Here is a 20,645-nt window from a genome sequence, read left to right on the forward strand (position 1 = left end):
GAAGCATTACTTTTTTATAGCAATACTTAAGAACGGACTTGACCCTTAAAGCCTTACTCCAGTGAAAATAGATCTCCTTCTTGACATCTCTCTTATTCTTTTTCCAGCATACAATGCCTTCCTAAACAAGATACAGACAGTTTCAGTTGTTTACGTACCAACTCTAGGTACACAGTCAGGTAAAGAATCATCATCTGTATCTCAAAAAGTTCAGGTATCACCCTCATTCACCTCTATTCATCCTTCTCTTTCCCTTCCTCCTTTACTTCTAGGTTCTTACACATCCACACGTTCTCCCCCTCCTTTCATGAGTCCACAACCCCCACAAGCTCAGAATCAGCTGCAACACTGGCTGTGGAATATAAGACACTAACTTCTGCTTGGACAAGTCTTTAACTATAGGAGATTTCTAGCCCCAGATCAGGTGCCTAGCAGGAACCTCTACACTCACACACCTCCAAACAAGGCTGCTGAGAACTGTAAATAAAGCATTCTAAGCTGTTTTATATTAAAGTGGTGTGCTGGATTGCGTTTTAAGTATCAACTGTCAGTTCTTAATTCTAGGAAAACATAAAAGTGAAAGGAAATACCCCATTTACATACTATTCCAGTTTTTAATCAAGCTCTGCAGATTTACTCCATGAACCTAGGGATAGCAATGTCCCAAATGGACTTTTTAAGTACTTGGCCACTTACTTGCCCCAAACTCTAGAGTGACTCTAGAGTCCCCTCTACTGGTTGCCCCTGAATACGTGAGGTAGGAGCTTCCTAGCAGTAAAACAAGACAAGAGACAGGATGTATCCAAAACGTGTTTATTGGGATGGTTTCCCATTCATCTTGATACAGGGTACTTTTAGTGCTGCTTCCGTCTGAAGGAGCATCCTTCTGTAAGCCTTGCTTTTCCTCCTGCAGGCTGGCAGAGGACAGTAGAGCAGCCAACACACAAAACTACTACTGTTTGTGCATGGCTAAAGACGGTGGTGATTTTATAGCATCCAAGGCATTTTACATCCATGAAATAGGAATTGGGGCTCTGCACCAGGCGCTTCTTCTTGTGTTTCTTCTCCTCTTCTGGAGAGGGATGAAGAAGACTCTTTGAGAGAGGCATGTTCTCATGAGGTTGTCACTGCTGGAAAGTTATCCATTTTAAATATGGCAGGACACACAGAGATTTGTAAGAACATGGGACAGTGTGAGAACTGCCAGCTAGAGCAGAGGCGACAGGGAGGAAGTGGGCACAGAGGAGACAGGGGAAGTGGGCAAGAGTCAGATCCAGGAGGGTTGCAGATACTGAAGAGTGTGCCCAGGAGTTTGGGTGTCATTCCAAAGTACCTGGGGGCCTCTGAATGCTTTTGAGCTGAGCAGCAGTATCATCAGATCTGTGCTTCAGAAGGTTCACTCTGTGCAGTGTGGAGATAGAATGAGATAGATCAGTTAAGAAGCGAATGCAGTGATTCAGGTAACAATTGATGAGACTCGAGCTAGGGCAGTGGTGATGGAGGGGAGAAAAGCTAAAGAAAAAGGACTTGGTGACCATTTGGCTCTCAGGTGGGTGGGGGAAGAAAGAATGATGACTAGCCAGTGGGATTCTTTAAGAGCAGGCATGAAACGGAAGAGGAAAAAGTTTGGGCGGAAAGATAATGAATTCAGTTTGGGGTATGTTGGATTTGAGGGGCCTGCAGGAGACCCAAGAAGAATTTATCAGTTACTAGTTGGGTTCATGAGTCTGGCATTGGGGGAAAGGGTCTGGGCTGGAGCATAGATTGGGAGCCATCAGTCCTGGGTGGGGCTCCTGAGAGTCCCAAGGCAGAGTGGTAGTGAGTGAGAGAAGGGCCAAGGTCAAAGCCCAGAGAATCCTCTCCCTCGTCAAATTTAGGAGACTTTAAGAGGAAGGAGATTGGGGGAAAGACTGAGAAAGAGGAGTCAGAGTTGGGGGACCCAGAGAGAGCAGGGACTTGAAAGTTGATGAAGCTACCTTTGGAAATAGGACAATTTGCAGAGCACCTAGCCAAGAACGTGGTTAGTCCTCACAATAACCAGGTAAATAAAAGCGTTTTTGAGAAACTAGACTTGGATAACCAGCAGACCCCAATCACACTACTCAGTTCAGTTCAGTTCAGTTCAGTCGCTCAGTCGTGTCTGACTCTTTGCAACCCCATGAACTGCAGCACGCCAGGCCTCCCTGTCCATCACCAACTGCCAGAGTTCACTCAAACTCACATCCATCGAGTCGGTGATGCCATCCAGGCATCTCATCCTCTGCCGTCCCCTTTTCTTCCTGCCCCCAATCCCTCCCAGCATCAGAGTCTTTTCCAATGAGTCAACTCTTCACATGAGGTGGCCAAAGTACTGTAGTTTCAGCTTTAGTATCATTCCTTCCAAAGAACACCCAGGACCTATCTCCTTTAGAATGGACTGGTTGGATCTCCTTGCAGCTAGTTAATAGCAAAACTGAATCTGGAACCCAAATTTTCTGACACCAAGGCCAGGAGTCTCCATTATCCAGCTTCCTTTTTGGCTAAAAAAAAAAAAAAAAAGAGTTCTTCCTATCCTTTGTGATGTACAAAGTCAGCAGGTTTCCGTTAGCTTTCTGTGTACTGTGAGGAGAACCCCACCTCCACACCATCACTCATATAGTTCTTCGGTCCCTGATGGCCTGCCTTTTCTCTTCCCCTCTTTGCTGGTCTAAGTCCTACTCATCCTTCAACCTGTAGCCTAAGTCCCTCCGTAAAACCTCCCCTGAGGATTCCAGTTTACTCTGACCCCTCTCTTTTTTAAATTCCTGCAGCAAATACACCTTTCCACGACCCCATCACCCCCTCAGTGAGTCACATACTTGTGTAATGGCCTCGCCTTGAGTGTGGGCGGGACCTGTGACTTGCTTCTAGGCGGTAGAACATGGTGCAGATAATGGTGTGTCACTCCCATGGTTACAGACATATTATATAACGCTCCTTTCTTGCTGACTGGAGTGAGAGCCTCTCGCTGGCCCTGAAGAAGAACTCCGCCATGTTGTGAACGGCCTGTGGAGAAGGCTCGTGGGAGGGAACTGCAGGAGCCTCTAGGATCTGAGAGTTGCCCCAGGTGGACAGCAAGAAAATAGGACCCTCAGTCCTAAATCTGCAAGAAATTGTTACAACCACCTCATGAGCTTGGAGGAGGATCCTGGCTTCAACTAGGGGAACATAACCCAGCCAATGACTTGTTGCAGGCTTGTGAGACGCTAAAGAGAACTCAGCTAAGCTGAACCCAGACTCCTGGATCACAGAACTTGTGAGATTATGTGTGTTGCCTTAAACTGCTGACTTTGTGGTAACCTGTCACATGATGATAGGTAATAAATGTAACTCCTGTTGCATTTATGGCCAGTTCGCTGCTGCTGCTGCTGCTAAGTCGCTTCAGTCGTGTCCGACTCTGTGTGACCCCATGGACTGCAGCCCACCAGGCTCCTCTGTCCATGGGATTTTCCAGGCGAGAGTACTGGAGTGGGGTGCCATTGCCTTCTCCAATGATCAGTTTAGATTGTAACAATTTATTACCTAGTTTAGCTTTACCTTTCCAACCTGAACATAAGCTTCTTAAAAATGAGGAACTTGTCCCATGTGACTTGTCACACCCTCAGAGTGTATCATAGTGAGAGCCACTAGAGAAGAAGTTCAACAGGGTGGATAGCGTGTCAGTTAAGGAAAGGACTGTAAAGTGGCTAATAATATCTGCTGCCTAGCGGCATGGTGGGGAGCAAATGGGAATACGTGGGAAACACCTAACGTAATACTTAGCACTGGGCTATTATTAAGAATGCTAATAAATACCACATCTAGCCCTGTTTCCTCATTTTGCTGATAAAGAACTAGCTCCCTCCACTATCACCCTTTGAAAAAGGAAATAGACGCAGCAAGGTAACAATGACTGTCAAAAGTCACTCAGTAAATCAATGGCTAGCACCCAATCCTAAGTAGAAAGATGACATGATTTATGTCCCATGAAATCATGGATTGAAGAAAACATAAAGAGGACCCCTTTCCCCTTTTTTAGGCCTCTGCCCTAATTCTGACTCTTCTTTCTTTTTCACTATCTTTCTGTACTTTTTTCCTGTGAAGACTGTGTGAAAAACCACCCTTTTTTTTTTTTTTTTTTTAATGTAAACTGAGTAACTGATTTTCAGGAATGGATAATTCCAAGACTGGAGGCTTCCTGATCTTCCTTGGTAGTTCGGCTGGTAAAGAATCCGCCGGCAATGTGGGAGACCTGGGTTTGATCCCTAGGTTGGGAAGATCGCCTGGAGGAGGTCATGGCAACCCACTCCAGTAGTCTTGCCTCTAGAATCCCCAGGGACAGAGAAGCCTGGTGGGCTACAGCCCATGGGGTCGCAGAGTTGGACACGACTAAGTGACTAAGCACAGCACAGAGGCTTCCCAGGTGGCCCTAGTGGTAAAGAACCCGCCTGCCAATGCAGGAGACATAAGAGACCCAGGTTTAATCCCTGGCTCGCGAAGATCCCCTGGAGAAGGAAATGGCAACCCACTCCAGAGTATTCTTGCCTGGAAGTCCCATGGACAGAGGAGCCTGGCAGACTACAGTCCATAGGATTGCAAAAGAGTCGGACACAACTGAAGTGACTTAGCACAGAGGGTTTATGGAGGCTTCCCAGGTGGCACTAGTGGTAAAGAATAAGATCCCCTGGAGTAGGAAATCCAGTATTCTTGCCTGGAAAATTCCATGGGCAGAGGAGACTGGTGGGTTACAGTCCATAGGGTCTCAAAAGAGTCAGACACTTCTGAGCAACTGAGCACAGAGCATTTATGAGTCAAAATTCCTTTGGCTGCAAAAGAAAGAAACTCATTTCAAACTAGCTTAAGCAAAAAAGAGAATTTGTTGGCTCACATAGCTAAGGACACTGAGTATTTCTGTTGAATGTAGCTGTGTAACAAACCATCCCAAAGTTTAGTGATATAGCACCATCATTTTATTATTCTATGGACTGTGTGGGTCAGGAATTTAGATAGAATATGTAGAGGTGACTTGTCCCTGCCCCTCAATGCCTGGAACCTCAGTTGGGAAGACTGAGGCTCAAGGTGACTTGATGCCTGGGTTCATCTGGATATGTCTCATTTCTGGTTGAGGCTGTCTGCTGGGACCTCATCTAGGGCTGTTGGCATGACCCCTGTGGTCTCTTCATGTAGCCCCTGGCTTCTTCAAGCATGGCGCCTGGGTTCCAAGGTCAGAAGTCCCCAGATAATAAAGCAATAGTGTATGGCATTTTTATGATTCAGTGTCAGAAGTCACATAGCACCACTTCCACCATACATTTTCAGATCAAGTGGTCACAAAGGTCTGTCCAGGTACAAGAGGCAGGGATACAGACACCACCACTCCACAGAAGGAGTATCAGTGTTGCATTGTAATTAGAGTACATGGGATGGGCTATATCACGGTGGCCATTTCTGAAGAAAATGATCTGCCACTCTGGGGTAGTTCACAGATTTAAAACAAATGCTATAGGAGCCTAAGCCTTAAGGTCTGACACAGAGAACTCAAGGTCGCTTCCCTCTTTTTCTTCTGCCTTTTGTTTCTGCTCAACTCTGTTTCTTTGTCTAGTAGCAAAAAAAAAAAAAAACAACCCACCTTGTTTTTCTCAGCATCTGTATATAATTTTCTAGGGAAGGACTCTGGCCATTCCCCGAGTCATGTGCCTACCACTTGGACTGACTGAAGCTGCCTGGAGAATGAAGAACTATGATTATCCAAACCTGGATCACATGCCCAGCTCACACGCCTAAAAGAAAGTTTGCTGGGTAGACTCTAAAGAATAGTCCAATCGGCCACAAGTTCACCATAAGTGAGCTTTGATGTCAGCTCAGTGTGTAATTCTGTTAGTTCTCTGTCAGCTTTCTGTGGTTGCAGTATTTCAAAGCCCTTTACCTAGTCACGTTCACATCACGCCCTTGTCTTCCACTTTGTCACACACCATCTTCCACTTTGTCACAAACCCAGGAAATGAGATTTCCTGGGTTTCTCATTGGAGAGAAAAGCTCCCTGGCTCTTACAGCTATACCGACTGACTTTTTTTTCTCATACCTCTCACCACACCTGACCATCATATTTCAAAGGACCATTCCCAGATAAAATTTTTCTCCATCCTTCCAGTTGCAACTTCCTACACGAATTTCACTCTGTTATTTGTGTCTCTCTCCATCTTCTCCCATATCTCCCCACCTCTTTCTTTTCTCAAAATCATACTCAATTTTTCAGGAGTACTTTTTCCTAGAAATCTTTTCCCAGAGCCAACAGTTCAGAAATAATACAATAGGATGGGCCCTCTCATAACAAAAAGACCAATGCTGCCTCAATAGCATCATCCAGTGGAAAAGCTTGTGAGACTTGGGTCATCTGCATTGGTTCTTATTTAGCTTTAATCCTTAACAAATTACTCAGTATGCTTTTGGCTGCGAGTACAGAAAATGCAAAAGTGGTTTAAATAAAAAGGAAATGTATGATCTCACATAAACAGCAAGACTAAAGGTGGGGAGTTCCAAAGTTGGTTAATTCAGAAGCTCATTCACATCATAAAGGACCCAGATTCTTTCCATCTTCCCCTCTGCCATCTTCAGTGTATTATCTGGGTGATGTGGCTAACTCTCCTCATGGTGGCAAGATGGCTGCTGAGCTCCAGGCACCACTTCACACATGGCCACCATATAAAGAAGCAGAAAATAGGAACTGTGTATTTGTCAAAGCAAAGAAATCCTTTTTAGAATCGTAAGGATTCGTTCTGTCATGTCTCATAGGCTCGAAGAGTATCACTTGCTAATCCCCATACCAATCTTTGACAAAGGGACTGAAATTACTGTGATTGACTCAAATGCATCTAGACTTACTCCTAGGGCTAAAAGTACCCTCTTCCCTGGGTACATACCTTGCCTGTGAATAGCAGAACAAAATTTGGGACTTGCCAAAATAAAGAAGGGTGAAAGGGAAGGGGGACAGGGCAGAACAGATTTGGATAAGTAGCCACTTGTTTCTTATGCACTGAACTTCTCTTAACTTAGTTTGTCCAGCTATAAACTAGACATGATAGTATCTACTTCATCTATATGTAGAGATACTTTTAGAAATAAGATTTTTCACAAGGACACTCTTAGGAAAAGAGTTTAATTAAAAAACAGGTTCTGCTGCTGCTGCTGCTGCTGCTAAGTCGCTTCAGTTGTGTCCGACTCTGTGCGACCCCATAGACGGCAGCCCACCAGGCTCCCCAGTCCCTGGGATTCTCCAGGCAAGAACACTGGAGTGGGTTGCCATTTCCTTCTCCAATGCAGGAAAGTGAAAAGTGAAAGTGAAGTCGCTCAGTCGTGTCCGACTTTTAGCGACCCCATGGACTGCAGCCTACCAGACTCTTCTGTCCATGGGATTTTCCAGGCAAGAGTAATGGAGTAGGGTGCCATTGCCTTCGATTATCCAATTCATGCAGACAGAAAGAAAGGTAGTTTCCTGGGGCTTAATGGGGGAGGAAATGTGGAGTTAGTGTTTAATGGATACAGAGTTTCAGTCAAGGAGGTTGAAAAAATTTTGGAGGCAGATGGCGGTTGCATAACAACATGAAAATGCTTAATGCCATGGAAAGGTGTACTTAACAAGGGTTAAAATGGTAAGTTCTATGCTGTGTATATTCCATCACAAAAAAAAATGTTATAAAACAGTGAGGCTATTTAAGATATATTGTTGTTCAGCTGCTAAGTTGTATCTGACTCTTTGCAACCCCATGGACTGCAGCACTCCAAGCTCCTCAGTCTTCCACTATCTCCCAGAGTTTGCTCAAATTCATGTCCATTGAGTCAGTGATATTATCTAAGCATCTCACTCTCTGCCGCCCCCTTCTCCTTTTGCCTTCAATCTTTCCCAGCATCAGAGGTTTTTCCAGAGAGTTGGCTTTTCGCATCAAGTGGCCAAAGTATTGGAGATTTTGCATCAGTCCTTCCAATGAAGATTCAGGGTTGATTTCCTTTATACTTGACTGGTTTGATCTCCTTGCCGTCCAGTGACTCTCAAGAGTGTTCAGCACCACAATCTGAAAGCATCAATAGAGCAAAGATATTGCACTAAGCTTGAAAAATGTGCAATATAAATTCTTGGTACCTTAATGTTGAAACCTTAATGTTGAACTTTTGCCTAGTTTGAATTGTGGGTGGGAACCATTTCCCAGCCTCAGCTATCACTCCTGTCCAAATCGTGTGCCATTCTCTCCTCTTCAGTTCAGTTCAGTTCAGTTCAGTTGCTCAGTCATGTCCGACTCTGCGACCCCATGAATCACAGCATGCCAGGCCTCCCTGTCCATCACCAACTCCTGGAGTTCACCCAGACTCACGTCCATCGAGTCAGTGATGCCATTCAGCCATCTCATCCTCTGTCGTCCGTCCCCTTCTCCTCCTGCCCCCAATCCCTCCCAGCATCAGAGTCTTTTCCAATGAGTCAACTCTTCACATGAGGTGGCCAAAGTATTGGAGTTTCAGCTTTAGCATCATTCCTTCCAAGGAAATCCCAGGGCTGATCTCCTTCAGAATGGACTGGTTGGATCTCCATGCAGTCCAAGGGACTCTCAAGAGTCTTCTCCAACACCACAGTTCAGAAGCATCAATTCTTCGGCACTCAGCCTTCTTCACAGTCCAACTTTCACATCCATACATGACCACTGGAAAAACCATAGCCTTGACTAGACGGACCTTTGTTTGGAAAGTAATGTCTCTGCTTTTGAATATGCTATCTAGGTTGGTCATAACTTTCCTTCCAAGGAGCAAGCATCTTTTAATTTCATGGCTGCAGTCACCATCTGCAGTGATTTTGGAGCCCAGAAAAATAAAGTCTGCCACTGTTTCCACTGTTTCCCCATCTATTTGTCATGAAGTGATGGGACCGGATGCCATGATCTTCGTTTTCTGAATGTTGAGCTTTAGGCCAACTTTTTCACTCTCCACTTTCACTTTCATCAAGAGGCTTTTGAGTTCCTCTTCACTTTCTGCCATAAGGGTGGTGTCATCTGCATATCTGAGGTTACTGATATTTCTCCCGGCAATCTTGATTCCAGCTTCTGCTTCTTCCAGCCCAACGTTTCTCATGATGTACTCTGCATATAAGTTAAATAAGCACGGTGACAATATACAGCCTTGATGCACTCCTTTTCCTATTTGGAACCAGTCTGTTCCATGTCCATTTCTAACTGTTGCCTCCTGACCTGCATACAGGTTTCTCAAGAGGCAGGTCAGGTGGTCTAGTATTCCCCTCTCTTTGAGAATTTTCCACAGTTTATTGTGATGCACACAGTCAAAGGCTTTGGCATAGTCAATAAAGCAGAAATAGATGTTTTTCTGGAACTCTCTTGCTTTTTCCATGAACCAGCGGATGTTGGCAATTTGATCTCTGGTTCCTCTGCCTTTTCTAAAACCAGCTTGAACATCAGGAAGTTCACGGTTCACGTATTGCTGAAGCCTGGCTTGGAGAATTTGAGCATTACTTTACTAGCGTGTGAGATGAGTGCAATTGTGGGATAGTTTGCGCATTTTTTGGCATTGCCTTTCTTTGGGATTGAAATGAAAACTGACCTTTTCCAGTCCTGTGGCCACTGCTGAGTTTTCCAAATTTGCTAGCATATTGAGTGCAGTTATTGTGACCAAGGCGCAGATCAAGAAATTCCATCTCCAAAAAATGCCCAGAATGCAATCAGCCACGATGCCCACTTACTTGCCCCTTGAAGGTTACCTTCCCCTTCCTTCCTTTGTCTTCTAGTCCTTTTTCAATAGAACTGGCTCTCCCCATGTCCATGCCAAGACTCTTTGGGACAAGGAGGCAGAGAGGGAGACTTGGAGCCAGAGAGAAGCACAAGCAAAGAGCACCAGTGGGCATTGGCAGCTCTCACAAAATCTATTCACTGACAGCACATATGTACTAATGTTTACTGATCCCTCAGATGTTTGCAAATGAGGCAGAGCTGTGAGGAGCTGTGTAGAGAAGTGGCAGCTATGTATTCAACGCCAACACCCATTTATGGAGGACCAGGTAATTCCACATGCAGCTACTAAAGCCTCTGCCCCGTGTCCAATGCCCAGAGCTGGGCAGTTCTATTACATAAACTTGAAAATGGAGATCATCTATTCATATTTGTTTGTTTTGTTTGTTTGTTTTTTGGCCATGTCATGCCGGATCTTATCACCAGGGATCAAACCCCTGCTACCTGCAATGGAAGTGTGGAGTCCTAACCACTGCACTGCCAGGAAAGTCCCATCATCTATTCATATTTATCTTACTCACTTTGGATGGTCTTTTCCAAAACATTTATATTATAAAGACCTTCAACATGGAGCACTCACCACTCCATTAAATTCATGTCTCAGAGCTTAATCACACTATCAGAAGGTGACTCCTTACATATAACTTTCTACTGTAATTAAAATGGATTCTGGGCAAATGGCTTCCATCAAATTTTGAGTGATGTGTGCCTTCCAATGCAATTGAATATTAGCAATCAGTTTTATGCATTTAGCTCCTGGTACTAGGCAAGCGCCCCAGGGCTCCCTCCAGGAATGATTTTCTTTTGTTCAGTGATCCTGGTTGGTCACCTTGCAAAACACCCTGCTGGTTACAGGAAAGAGAATCCATTTCTGTTCAGCCAGCATTGACTGAGGTTGCACAGTAAGCAATGGGCCAGGACTGAGGACACAGAGAGAATTTCTCAGCCCCTGCCCTTTAGGAAATCTCAAGTCTGTGGGGGGAAAGCAGACATGAAAACAAACAGTGACTGCACAGTGTGATAAGTTTTGAACCAGCTGCTCTGGGAGCACTGATGAAGGATGATTAACTGTCTGGGAATTCTCTGGGGAGTCAGGGAAGTTTTCACCAAACAGTGTCATTGACCGGGGTTTTGAAGGATGAGTAAAAGTTTGCTGAGCTTCCCTGATAGCTCAGTTGATAAAGAATCCACCTGCAATGCAGGAGACCCCGGGTAGATTCCTGGTTCAGGAAGATCCGCTGGAGAAGGGATAGGCTACCCACTCCAGTATTCTTGGGCTTCCCTTGTGGTGGCTCAGCTGGTAAAGAAACCACCTGCGATGCAGGAGACCTAGATTTAATCCCTGGGTTGGGAAGATTCCCTAGAGAAGGGAAAGCCTACCCACTCCAATATTCTGGCCTGGAGAATTCCACGGACTGTATTGACTGTGGCAAAGAGTCAGACCCCACTGAGCGACTTTCACTTAAGTTTGCTGGAAAGCTAAAGCAGGGAAAGGATTTCCAGGCAGAGGGCATTTGCAAAGGCAGAGAGGGGAGGAAGGACTTGGTGTGTTTTGGAAACAATTGGCAAGGTGGCAGATGCTCAGAAATGAGGCTGGACGAGTAAGGCAGTGGGCAATTTAATCCCAACCATGACCCCTCCTTGGCCCTGGGGGAGAGAGGCAAAAAACAGAGCTCTAGCTCTATTGCTGGTGAATAAGCAATGTTATCTTTCTATAGAAACCTCATATCCTTATATATCCTTTTCTGTGGGTGTTCTAGGTATTTTGCAAGGTTATATTCTACTAGAAACTGTCTTCGCAAGGAATCAAATTCTTTTATATATTTAAAAAGACCCTTGAGCAGGCCATGTGGAATTTTTGACTGCTGAGTTGATCTGAAATGTGATTATTCCTGAATGGAATTCTGAAGAGAACAAGACGGGCCAGTGCCCCACACTCCTTACCACCCTCACTGAACTCCCTCTCCATCCTTTCAGAGCCCTCAGGTGTCCAGGCTGGTGCTCTTCACTCAATAAATGCATGATAATTATGGTTATTTTCATCCTTTCCAGAAAAATTGATTAAGTGTTAGTTTAGCTGAGCTTTCTGGAAACTTCCAGAGCCAATTCCTTCTTGAGTAAGAGCTTATTAAACATGAGCAGAATGAACAGACACTTCTAAAGGAACTCTAAGAAACGATGGTCTAACACACAAGCCTTACAGATGAGTTTTAACAATCATCTTTCTGCCTGCTAAAAATTTTGTTCAGTCCCTTGAGTTCAGTTCAGTTGCTCAGTCGTGTCCGACTCTTCTCGACCCCATGAATTGCAGCACGCCAGGCCTCCCTGTCCATCACCAACTCCCGGAGTTCACTCAGACTCACGTCCATTGAGTCAGTGATGCCATCCAGCCATCTCATCCTCTGTCGTCCCTTTCTCCTCCTGCCCCCAATCCCTCCCAGCATCAGAGTCTTTTCCAATGAGTCAACTCTTTGCATGAGGTGGCCAAAGTATTGGAGTTTCAGCTTTAGCATCATTCCTTCCAATAAATCTCATGGCTGATCTCCTTCAGAATGGACTGGTTGGATCTCCTTGCAGTCCAAGGGACTCTCAAGAGTCTTCTCCAACACCACAGTTCAAAAGCATCAATTCTTCGGCGCTCAGCCTTCCTCATAGTCCAACTCTCACATCCATACATGACCACAGGAAAAAACCATAGCCTTGACTAGACGGACCTTTGTTGGGAAAGTAATGTCTCTGCTTTTGAATATGCTATCTAGGTTGGACATAACTTTCCTTCCAAGGAGTAAGCGTCTTTTAATTTCATGGCTGCAGTCACCATCTGCAGTGTTTTTGGAGCCCAAAAAAGTAAAGTCTGCCACTGTTTCCACTGTTTCCCCATCTATTTCCCATGAAGTGATGGGACCGGATGCCATGATCGTCGTTTTCTGAATGTTGAGCTTTAGGCCAACTTTTTCACTCTCCACTTTCACTTTCATCAAGAGGCTTTTGAGTTCCTCTTCACTTTCTGCCATAAGGGTGGTATCATCTGCATATCTGAGGTTATTGATATTTCTCCCAGCAATCCTGATTCCAGCTTGTGTTTCTTCCAGTCCAGCGTTTCTCATGATGTACTCTGCATATAAATTAAACAAGCAGGGTGATAATATACAGCCTTGACGTACTCCTTTTCCTATCTGGAACCAGTCTGCTGTTCCATGTCCAGTTCTAACTGTTGCTTCCTGACCTGCATACAGATTTCTCAAGAGGCAGGTCAGGTGGTCTGATATTCCCACCTCTTTCAGAATTTTCCACAGTTGATTGTGATCCACACAGTCAAAGGCTTTGGCATAGTCAATAAAGCAGAAATAGATATTTTTCTGGAACTCTCTTGCTTTTTCCATGATCCAGCGGATGTTGGCAATTTGATCTCTGGTTCCTCTGCCTTTTCTAAAACCAACTTGAACATCAGGAAGTTCAGTCCTTTAGTCGTGTCTAATTCTTTGCGACCCCATGGACTGCAGCACGCCAAGCTACCCTGTCCTTCACTATCTCCCAGAGTTTGCTCAAATTCATCTCCATTGACTCGGTAATGCTATCTAACCATCTAACCATCTCATCCTCTGCCGTCCTCTTCTCCTGCCCTCAATCTTTCCCAGCATCAGGATTTTTTCCAATGAATCTCATCAGGTGACAACATATTGGAGCTTCAGCTTCAGCATCAGTCCTTCCAATGAATATTCAGGGTTGATTTCCTTTAGGATTGCTGGTTTGATCTCCTTGCAGTCCAAAGGACTCTCAAGAGTCTTCTCCAGCACCACAGTTCAAAAGCATCAATTCTTTTCTCCAAACTCCCAGCTCTTTTCCAAGCACTGCCTCTGATGATGTGAACTGTAGGCAACTTAAACCAGGACAGAGATATGTTTTCAACTTTTCATAAAATATTTACTTTCCTAGAATCCAAATTCTTTTTAGGCCCAGTCTTTCATCTTTCATCTTTCTGGTGCTAGACTTAATTTGCAAAACTGCTCCCTTGTCTCACCACAACCTGGCTAGCTGCCCTTCACTAAATAAGTGAGTTTGGGATTTACAACGGGAAAGCTCCAGAGGCCAGGCAAGGTCTGTGGAGAGTGGTTGCTTTTCTTCCTGAGGCCCAGGGTAGGTACCTGCCTAGGTGCTCAAGGACCTGCTGCCCTCTTGTGGCTGCAGCCTGGGGTGTAGTAGCCAGCTCCTCTTGGCAAACAAAAAAAAAAACCTCCTCTAGTTTTCAAGTTCACTGGCTGAACATTGTAGGGCCCTCTCCACCCCCACCTCTACAAAGGTCCATGTAATTTTAGAACTGGAAGAGGCCTGGGACCAACCCAATTTTTTGATGGTGGAGGTTGTTTTTTCTTAAGAGGAGGAGCCCAAGGATAAGAGAGATTTGGTCATTTAGTTAAGGACACACCCTGGTTAGAGAAGTCATCTGGAATGGAACACTCACCCTCATTAGAAGACAAGAAAGCTAAAAGAAGTTGCCAGCTGAAATTTAGAAAGACAGCGGCTGCTAAAGTTGCAGATGCAGTGATGAGTCAGCTGAGTCTGGAGGATCTGGTGGGCTTCCCTCCATCCGTCAGCGACCACTCCTCCCATTTTCGGCTTGCCAAGGAAAGCTGCTTTGTCATTTCACACAGGCCTTTTTCGAACACTACCTTATGCCAAGGACGCAGCACTCCAGTGCAGGAGATCAGGACTTTCGTCCAAGCTTCACTTTTTAATTACTCATACCTCACTCCCACTTTTGGGCCTCAGTTTTCTCCTCTGAAAAATGAGGGAGTTGGATTGGATGTTTTCTCTTTTTTTTAATTTATTTATTTATTTTCATTGGAGGATAATTACACTATTGTGATGCTTCTTGCCATACATCAGTATGAATACGTGTGTCCCCTCCGTCCCGAAGCCTCCTCCCACCTCCCTCCCGACCCCATCCCTCCAGGTTGCCACCAGCTTTGGGTATCCTGCTTCATACATCAAACTCGCACTGGTTATGTATTTTACATATGGTAATGTATGTTTCAATAATATTCTCTCAAATCATCCCACCCTCTCCTCCTCCCACTGAGCCCAAAAATCTGTTCTTTACATCTGTGTTTCCTTTGTCTGTGTCTCCTGTGTCTCCCTGTACGTAAGATTGTTGGTACTATCTTTCTAGATTCCATATATATGTGTAATATATGGTATTTGTCTTTCTCTTTATGACTTACTTCACTGTGTATAATAGGCTATAGGTTCATCTACCTCATTGGAACTGACTCAAATGTATTCCTTTTTACAGCTGAGGAATATTCCATTCTGTATATGTACCACAACTTCTTTATCCATTCATCTGCTGATGCATATCTAGGCTGCTTCTATATCCTAGCTATTGTAAATAGTGCTGCAGTAAACACTGGGGTTATAGATGGGGAAACAGTGGAAACAGTGTCAGACTTTATTTTCTGGGGCTCCAAGATCACTGCAGATGGTGATTGCAGCCATGAAATTAAAAGATGCTTACTCCTTGGAAGGAAAGTTATGACCAACCTAGATAGCATATTCAAAAGCAGAGACCTTACTTTGCCAACAAAGGTCTGTCTAGTCAAGGCTATGGTTTTTCCAGTGGTCATGTATGGATGTGAGAGTTGGACAGTGAAGAAAGCTGAGAGCCGAAAAATTGATGCTTTTGAACTGTGGTGTTGGAGAAGACTCTTGAGAGTCCCTTGAACTGCAAGGAGATCCAACCAGTCCGTCCTGAAGGAGATCAGTCCTGGGTGTTCATTGGAAGGACTGATGCTGAGGCTGAAACTCCAATACTTTGGCCACCTCATGCAAAGAGTTGACTCATTGGAAAAGACCCTGATGCTGGGAGGGATTGGGGGTAGGAGGAGAAGGGGACGACAGAGGATGAGATGGCTGGATGGCATCACCAACTCGATGCACATGAGTTTGGGTGAACTCCGAGAGCTGGTGATGGACAGGGAGGCCTGGTGTGCTGCGATTCATGGGGTCTCAAAGAGTCAGACACGACTGAGCGACTGAACTGAACTGAAACACTGGGGTACATATGTCTTTTTCAGTCTCGTTTCCTCGGGGTGTATGCCCAGTAGTGGGATTGCTGGTTCATATGGTGGTTTTATTCCTAGTGTTTTAAGGACTCTCCATACTGTTCTCCATAGTGGCTGCAGCAGTCTGCATTCCCACCTACAGTACAAGAGGGTTCCCTTTTCTACATACCCTCTCCAGCATTGTTTGTCGACCTTTTGGTGATGGCCATTCTGACTGGTGTAAGATGATACTTCCTCGTCGTTTTGATTTGCATTTCTCTAATAATGAGTGATGTTGAGCATCTTTCCATGTGTTTATTAGCCATCTGTATGTCTTCTTTGGAGAAATGTCTCTTCAGGTCTTCTGCCCACTTTTTGATTGGGTTGTTCATTTTTCTGGTATTGAGCAGCATGGGCTGCTTGTATATTTTGGAGATTAATTCTTTGTCAGTTGTTTTGTTTGCTATTATTTTCTCCCATTCTGAGAGCTGTCTTTTCACCTTGCCTACAATTTCCTTCATTGTGCAAAAGTTTTTGTTTAATTAGGTCCCATTTGTTTATTCTTGGATTGGATGTTTTCTAAAGTTTCCTTTAGTATTGATAGTTTATGATTGTCTGTTTGCCTCTTGGCATAGGAATATCTGGTGGCATTGTTAAACCTGGGAGAAACTTGAAGCCTGAGTCTGTATCTTTTCCTCTTCACATCCCCAAAGCCTAACCCAAACCACAGACATATTACATGCTTGAAAATATTTGTTAACAATAATTAGCATATTCTGGGACATCCCTGGTTGTCCAGTGGCTAAGACTCTGTGTCAAATGCAGAGGGCCCAGATTTGATCCCTGGTCAGGAAACTAGATCCCACATGACACTAGGAAGACCACCCCCATCCCACAGCTAAGACCCAGAACAACCAAATAGATAAATAAATATTTAAAATAGCAATAATAACAATAAGCATATTCAGTGTCTGCTGACACTGCCAGAAACATTGCATATGATATTTAGATATGGTTTTGTATTGACAGTCGCCACGCCTGTGAGGTTATAAAGTGCAGCATTAAGCACAGGGCCTCTGGGACCAGATTGCTGATGACCGACTACTGGTTCCATACTTGCTACCTGTGCATCTTTTCTCTGTGTCTCAATTGCCTCGATTGTAAAATGAGAATTAAACAGCAGTGCCCAGCACATAAGTTTTCAGTAAACGTTCTCATTAGGTAGACATGGTTGTCTTGATTTTATGGATGAGGAAATTAAAACTGGTGGTGCGAGCTCAGTCATGTCTGACTCTTTGTGACCCCATGGACTATAGCCCGCCAGGCTCTTCTGTCCATGGGATTTTCCAGGCAAGAATACTGCAGTGGGTTGTCATGCCTTCCTCCAGGGGATCTTCCCAACTCAGAGATCAAACCCATGTCTTTTATGTCTCCTGCTTGGCTGGGAGAGTGCCACCTGGGAAGCCCCCTTTACCACACTATCTGGGACCAATTAAGAGAGAAGATGAAAACAATTCAAAACAGAAAACAGAGGTAAGTGCCCTCTTCAGTACAGAAGAGAATACAGATTTCTTCTAATCAGTCAGGATTTACAGAGCATATACTTTGTGGCAGTACCAGGGCCAGGCACTGTGGGGATTAAATATTTCCTTGACCTTTCAAAGCTTGCAATCTAGTTGGTGAAACAAACATATGCAAAATTTGGATTATAATATTATAATGATTACATCCTAATAGAGGATGATATTGGTTATTTGTGTTAATTGATTGCAGAAACAGAACACACAGCACAGGCCTGAGAATTCTGGGAAGGCTTCCTAGACGAGGAACTTAGGCTAAGTCTTGAACCATGCTTAAGGTTTTCTGATATCATCTTTAATTCTTTTCTCTCCATCTCTGTAGATGTGGTTGGTCAGTCACCAAGGCCTATTGGTTCTTTCCAGGTGATTCTCACACCAGTCCTTTACTTTCAAGTCCAGTAGCCATGATTCTAGTTTAGCCCCTCATTATTTCATGCCTGGAAGTACCCTAATAATCTATTAACTTCTCTCTTTGCTGCCAGCCTCTACCTTTTCAGTCTGTGTCATCCACCTTTTTTGGATTAGCCTTTGTATTTTATGATGTCACTCCTATGATTCATTCATCCCAACTTCCATTCAATTAATATTTATTATTGAGCATCTACTGGGTTCTAGGCACCACTCTCTATGTACTAAAGTATTCAGTATTGAACATGATAGGCAAAGAAGAACCCTGCCCACCCTGGGATGTACATGTTAGTTTTTTAAAACTCCAAAGGACAAGGCTTCCCTGGTGGTCCAGTGGTTAAGACTCCACGCTCCCAATGCAAGGGGCATGAGTTTGATCCCAGATAGAGGAACTAAGATTCTGCATGCCACATAGTGCAATCAAAATAAGTAAATTAATTAAATAAAATAAAAATTCCAGCGATGTGGCTTACCTCCCCCTAACCTCCTACCACTTTCCAGCAGGATCTTCAGCCAGGCTCACCGCCCTCCCACATGGCTCATTTATTTCCAACTCAAGCTTTCCTTGTGTCCTTTCTCCTTGAACCTTCCTGGCCTGAAACCCCCAGGGTCTGGTTCTAGCTCTGCCTCCTCCAACCCTTCTTCTCTGTTTTTCTCTTATAGCATTGACTGCCTCTCTCATATCTGCATCTCACATTTTCCATTATCTATTTCTATCCATTTCTGTTCCACAACATGGTATTTCCCCCCCCGTTTCCCATCTGATAAGATCCTAAGCTTCTGGAGGACTGCAGAATGTTCTGTTTTTCCATCCTGCCCTCCCCTAGCACCCAGAACAATATTGTCTAAATAATAGTTTTTGCTCTTCCTTTTCTTCCTCTTCTCTTTTTTTCTCCTAACAATAACAATTAACATCCGTAAAACACTTCACATAGTGCTCTCATGGACATTATACTCCATAAACTGCACAATACCCTTGTATCAATTATCCATAAATATTTAATGGATTAAGAGGTCAAAAAAGGAAGGCATTTCTCGTGAAGTTTAAATAACAACAGCAAATGTACAAGGGAGTAATGATCCTGGCATGAATGGAAGGCAGTGTGGGAATACAGCCTTGCTGGAAAGGGAAGGCTGAACCCTATAGAAAATTTGGAAAATGAAGAATGAAGATAACAAAATACAAACAGAAGAATAAATCCTGCCTGAACACTAATATGATTAGTAGTTAGGTGTGTTTAAGGTATGTTTATTTCTAGCCTTTTGGAGAAACTTTATTTTTTTTTTGCAAAGCTGAAATAAGTGTCCATAAAATTTTGTGTCCTACTTTTTTTCACTTAACATTCTAAACACAGTTCCCTGATGTGACATAAAGGCCATTTGTAAATGCATAATATTCCAGAGTGGCTGTATCCGCAGGTACTTGTCCATTTCTTTTTTATTAGACACATTGTTTCCCATTTTATGCTATTATTAATGTAAGAAGCACAAATCTCTTGTGCAGAGAGAAGAAATGAAAGGAGATGGGTCCTTGGTGAAACCTCAAACTGTTCTGTGAAGGCTCACTTGAGCCTAAAGAGTCTCTGGACTTTCTAGTCACCTGAGCTAATCAAACTGATCCTTTATTGCTTAACCCAATTGAGCTGCATTTTCTCTGATTTGCAACCCACCTAATGCAAGGACTCCAAGGGCAGGACGGTGCTTGTCTGGCTCACTGTCGTAACCCTACCTCAATCCTCAGTCCAAGGCACGGAGTAGGAGCCTCATAAACATGTGCAGAGAAAAGAATATGAACTCTTGCATGAATTATCCATTCTAATCCTCACTGTTGATCTCTAAGGATCTTGGTACTTTTATCAGTTTGAGCTTATCAACAAAAACATTACCTCTTCATATTTGCCACTAATAATTCCTCACATTTTGGCCTTCTTTAGTTTTTTAATTTAGAACTCTTATGTTTTTATGAACGAAATTATTTTTCTTCATGGCCTTTATTTCTGTTTTTTTAACTGAGACACAATTGACATATACCTTCTTGACCTTTAATACTAAAATGCTAAATAGATCTCTCAGAGTAGATATTCAGTTGTATTTTCTTCTAGTTTTCCTACAGTTAAGGTGTAATATTTAATTTCTTTAATTTACCTAGAACTTTTTCAGGTGTACTGTTTAAGGTTAGAATTCTTTTTTGTTTTTCAAATTCTTAACCAATTGTTCAAATACCTTTTCCCGACTGAGTTGCAATGCTTCTTTTATCCTTTTTTAATGCTTCTATAAAATTGGGTCTACTTCTGCCTTGCAAGCATGTTAAACTAATGTGTAAGCTATGTAATGTTTCAGTATCCTCAAGGCTAATAATCCCCTAATTAAACTCTGTCTTCAAAATTTCCTTTGCCATCTCCCCTGTTTATTTTTCCAGATGAATTTTAAAATAATTGTATCCAATTCTAAAAGGACTCTATTGGAATTTTCATTATAATTACACAAAGCCTAAAGGTAAATTAAGGAAGAAATGACATCTTTACAATTTTAACTTTGGCATCTGGGAAAGTTTTTCTTCATTAAGTTTCCCATATTTCTCAACAAAATATGGGCATTTTTCTCACATAGATCACTGACACTTCAAATAAAGTTCATTTCTTGGTATATTGTATCAAATATTTGTTATTTTAGATTGCTTTCTAATTGGGAAAAATACTTGTGCATGTAGGGAAACTTGCTAACTTGTCAAGACAGTCCCATTGACACTCAAATTGTCAACTCATCCTTTTGTTTCTTAGCCATCTGCCTGCAGGTACCACCCACATGTCTGAGTTCTGCCCTCTGGAGCTAGATGG

The 20,645-nt window shown here is 43.5% G+C and overlaps 1 protein-coding gene across 1 annotated transcript; it reads right to left on the reverse strand.

The window, feature by feature from the left end:
• Positions 1-799: 799 nt before the first annotated feature.
• LOC102399767 (40S ribosomal protein S27) lies at positions 800-2,149 on the reverse strand. Its single transcript, XM_025287367.3, has one exon. The coding sequence runs from the start codon at positions 1,107-1,109 to the stop codon at positions 855-857; it is 255 nt and encodes an 84-aa protein (XP_025143152.1). The 5' UTR covers positions 1,110-2,149; the 3' UTR covers positions 800-854.
• Between the last annotated feature and the right edge of the window lie 18,496 nt (positions 2,150-20,645).

Source organism: Bubalus bubalis, chromosome 6 (assembly GCF_019923935.1).
Source record: "Bubalus bubalis isolate 160015118507 breed Murrah chromosome 6, NDDB_SH_1, whole genome shotgun sequence".
Lineage (NCBI taxonomy): Eukaryota > Metazoa > Chordata > Mammalia > Artiodactyla > Bovidae > Bubalus > Bubalus bubalis.